The 4,046-nt window shown below is 35.3% G+C and overlaps 1 protein-coding gene across 1 annotated transcript; it reads left to right on the top strand.

Moving 5' to 3' along the window:
• Nucleotides 1-242: 242 nt before the first annotated feature.
• Nucleotides 243-3,025, top strand: LOC149575510 (phenylcoumaran benzylic ether reductase IRL1-like). The gene is made up of 5 exons (XM_089815261.1): nt 243-460; nt 545-679; nt 1,660-1,930; nt 2,237-2,440; nt 2,733-3,025. The coding sequence occupies exons 1-5, from the start codon at nt 263-265 to the stop codon at nt 2,912-2,914; spliced, it is 990 nt and encodes a 329-aa protein (XP_089671387.1). The 5' UTR covers nt 243-262; the 3' UTR covers nt 2,915-3,025.
• The last annotated feature ends 1,021 nt before the right edge of the window (nt 3,026-4,046 follow it).

Here is a 4,046-nt window from a genome sequence, read left to right as displayed (position 1 = left end):
AATCCTAATAGCAATATCACAATGTACCTACCATGTTTGGAAATTATAGATACAGGCACAAAGAAGTTGAAGCTGTTAGTCAACATAAGGAGGTTTGGTAAGAAGGTGAAACCATTACACAGATCTTCCCTTCAACTCCTACCAGCCATTACAGCGAGAGTCAAAGCTGGATTTTTCAGAAAAAGCAACAGCACTTTACAAGAGCGTGATTATAAAAACCTAGATGTAAGCTGTCAAATGGGGTTGAACAGGTAGTAGGGATATGGCGGCAGAAAGCAAGGGAAAGAGCAAGATCCTGATTGTTGGAGCGACTGGTCACATTGGCCGTCATGTGACCAGGGCCAGTGTTATCATGGGTCACCCCACATTCATCCTTGTTAGAAAATCTCAAGAATCCCCAAATCCAGCCAGGGAGGAGCTTATTCAATCTTTCAAATCCATGGGTATTACAGTCATTTATGTAAGTGGTTTCTCAATTACTACTTCATTTGCTTTCTTATCTCTGGATTGGAAATTATTTTGAAGGTAATGTTGAATATACAAGGGATCCCTCCAAGATGAGGCCAGCCTTGTGGAAATCATAAAGAAGGTGGACGTTGTTATCTCCACTGTAAATGTCCTAAGCTTGGCAGAACAGCTCAACTTGCTCAATGCCATCAAAACAGCCGGAACCATCAAGGTATTTGGGTACAAATTTTATCTGATTAGTTTTATTTGAAAATGGATTATAACAGGCCATTAATTTTTCTGGGTTGTTATTGTTGGGTGAGGGAAATTCCCTTCTTGCTTATAGTGAGATAAATGTAATTCGTTAGCCACCTTCCATATAAGGGGAAGTCAAGATGCCTGAAGTGAGGCATTCTATGAAGAATTTGCAGGTTGGAGTAGAGGGTAGAGTATGAACAATTGAAATAAAAAAAATCATTATCAGTATGGAAAATGAAGGCAAAATTATTATATGATTAGTTTTATAAAAGTAATATGTAATTTTATATAGTCTGGCATACTAATATTAGACTAAAGTGTTAATAGGAAATGAAAGCAAGATTTCCCTGGACTGCTGCCTTAGCACAAATCCATATGATTAGTTTTACCCTAACTGACACATAATCTTACATAACCTCAAAGGATCTATTTACAATCTGTTCTTATTTTGATGGATCTATTTACAATCTGTTCTTATTTTGATACTTTTCTTTTTCAAATGTCATTTATTGATTCCAGAAGACTCCTATCAAATCTGGCCCTTTTGTAAACATCACACACTAATGACTGATTCTTAGACTAAAACTGTAAATAAAAAATGAAAACAAGATTTCCCTAGGCTGCTGCCTTAACGCATATTCATATGATTACTTTACCCCAATTAACACACAATCTTATATAACATCAGACAATCTCCTGTTTCAGTCTTCATTTCCATGTTTTTCTTTCTCAAATATCATTTATCATTTGTAGAATATCCTACCAAATTGGTGGCCCTGTAAACATCACACATTAATGATTGATTTTTAGACTAAAATTGTTATATAGTCAAAATTGACTTACTTTTTTCAAATATAATTTCTTTTTAGTGTGTTACTCTAAAAAAAACCCCAAATTGATACTTAGAAGCTCTATTAACATAAGGATTATGATCAAAAGTAATTTTTTTTCCAGAGATTTTTCCCATCAGAATTTGGCAGTGACTGTGACAAGTGCCATCCGGTAGAGCCCACGAAAACATTCATGGAGAGAAAGGCAAAACTTCGCCGAATGATAGAAAGCCAAGGCATTCCTTACACTTATGTTTCATCCTTCGCCTTTGCGGCCTATTTTATACCCAACTGTTTCAAGCAAGGCTATTTTATCCCTGATATGGGTGGGGATCAAGGTCTTCCTCCTCTTCCACCAGACACCTTGTTAGTCCCTGGAGATGGTAATGCCAAAGGTAAGTTCATTACTTTCTATACCTGCTTTACAACCAATTGCTTATAATATTAAGTCAATCAGATTTTTACAATCTATCTTGACGTTATTTTTAATTATTGGAGATTGATTGTGTAATAGTTTTTTTAGCATTAATATTTTGGATCATACTAATGATCCATCATCAGAATGCAAGAGAGTAAAAGAATTGAAAAACTGTTAATACTTAAAAGCTGTTACACAATCAATCCCGAAGAAAAGACAAAAACTAACATGTATGATATTGATCAACTCTCACAATTGATATGTATTTGCTATGATATTGTAGCTGTGTTTGTGGTGGAGGAGGACATTGCAACATATACAATAAAGGCTGTGGATGATCCAAGGACCCTGAACAAAACCCTGTATCTACGCCCTCCTGCAAACACAATCTCATACAATGAGCTCATAGACATGTGGGAGAAGCAAACTGGCAAAACATTCCAGAAGATCTACATGCCAGAACAACCATATGTCCAAAAAATTGCAGGTAAATTCATTCTACAAGGTCCTCATTATTCTAAGTCCAACATGGTGAAATGTTGATGGTTATGATTATAGAATTTGCATCTGGAGTCAATTGTGTTAGATTTGTTGCTTCAATGTTTCGGATCATACTCTGTGATCAATCATTAGAATGAAAGAGAGCAAACAGAATGATGGATCACGGAATGTGATCAGAGACATTGGTACAAAAAATCCAACACAATAAAATCCAGAAGTGAATTCTTTGAATGTGTGGGTTGTGGAAATTTAATGTCTGGTAATGTTTATTATTGCAGAGGCCCCATTTCCAGGAAACATTGGACTGGCTGTTGGGCATACTATATTATTAAAGGGATCCCAGACCAATTTTGAGATTGGAAGTCAAGATCTGGAGGGCTCTCGGCTGTACCCTGAAGTTGCTTACACTAAATTAGTTGATTTTCTTAAAAATGTTCACTTTAAGTCTTTTGCAAGTTAAGGATCTGATGTGCTAGTCCAAGAAAAAAGGTTTTGAAATAAGTTACACTGTGGTGTACTCAAGTTTCTAAAAGGATTTGTGAATTCCAATTGAAATAAGGTTTTGAGGTTCTTCCTTGTTTTTGTTATGTATTAGCCTTCTCCTAGAAGGGCATGTATGAATCTGAAACAAGCGGTCATTAGATTGGATTTCTAGTGTTCTGGTAGAGAAGATATTAATTAATCTGGAAAAAAGTCCTACACCATGGATGCCATTTCATAATTATGAAGAAAAGGTGATTGAATTTAGTGTTTGAAACAAGCAATTAGGAAAGCAACTAAAATTCACATCTACCTGTTTGGACTGTAAATTTGAAATCTTAACCAGCACAAATTATAATGAAACTCACAATCCAGCCAGACTAAATTCACAAATAAGAGCGAGGATAACGTAAATTACATTCTGTATCTTTTTATATTATGCTCAATCCTTGGATGCAACGTGTTGCTGTAATTTCCTGCCATTTCTAGTCTAATTATTCACTCTTTACAGATGCATTTGGTTCTGCAATTGTTTACCGCCTTACCCAATCTGTACTTATCCATAATGTAATGGGCACCCTAGAAATGTCCAAGAGCTGAACCAACTGCTGATAAAGATTCTAATGTTTTTGCATAGATTTTGAAACCATGTAACATGAACAAGAAGGAATTTATGCAAACTGAAGATTGAACCACTACTGAAATAATATTAGTTCTCAAACTAATTAAATTAAATACATAGCAAACTCACTAATTGCTCCAGATTAATAAAATCAAATACATAACAAATTTTTCAACTCACTACCCAATCTGCCTGGAAATGTGTCCAGGCTACCTGTTAATGAGTTGATAGCAATGAATTTCAAAGGCCAAACCCCAAGGGAATGATGTCTAGAATGTCACAAAAGAGGATAGACGTCCTCTAATGGCAAGAATGGATCTGTAACTCACACATCCAAATTCTTATCAAATGTAATTCACAATAATCGGATGTTAAAAAATGAGGCTCTCACCCCTATTTATTCTTTTCCTTCACCCTTCTAGAAGGAAATAAAATATTAATTAATTGTGTTCTCTAAAAGCTTCCCCCTTTCCAATGATTAATGCACTCT

The sequence above is a fragment of the Cupressus sempervirens genome, chromosome 2, assembly GCF_028749045.1.
Source record: "Cupressus sempervirens isolate cs-2001-9-10 chromosome 2, ASM2874904v1, whole genome shotgun sequence".
NCBI lineage: Eukaryota > Viridiplantae > Streptophyta > Pinopsida > Cupressales > Cupressaceae > Cupressus > Cupressus sempervirens.
Note: the sequence above shows the minus strand (reverse complement) of the source record. Positions and strands in the feature narration are given on the sequence as shown.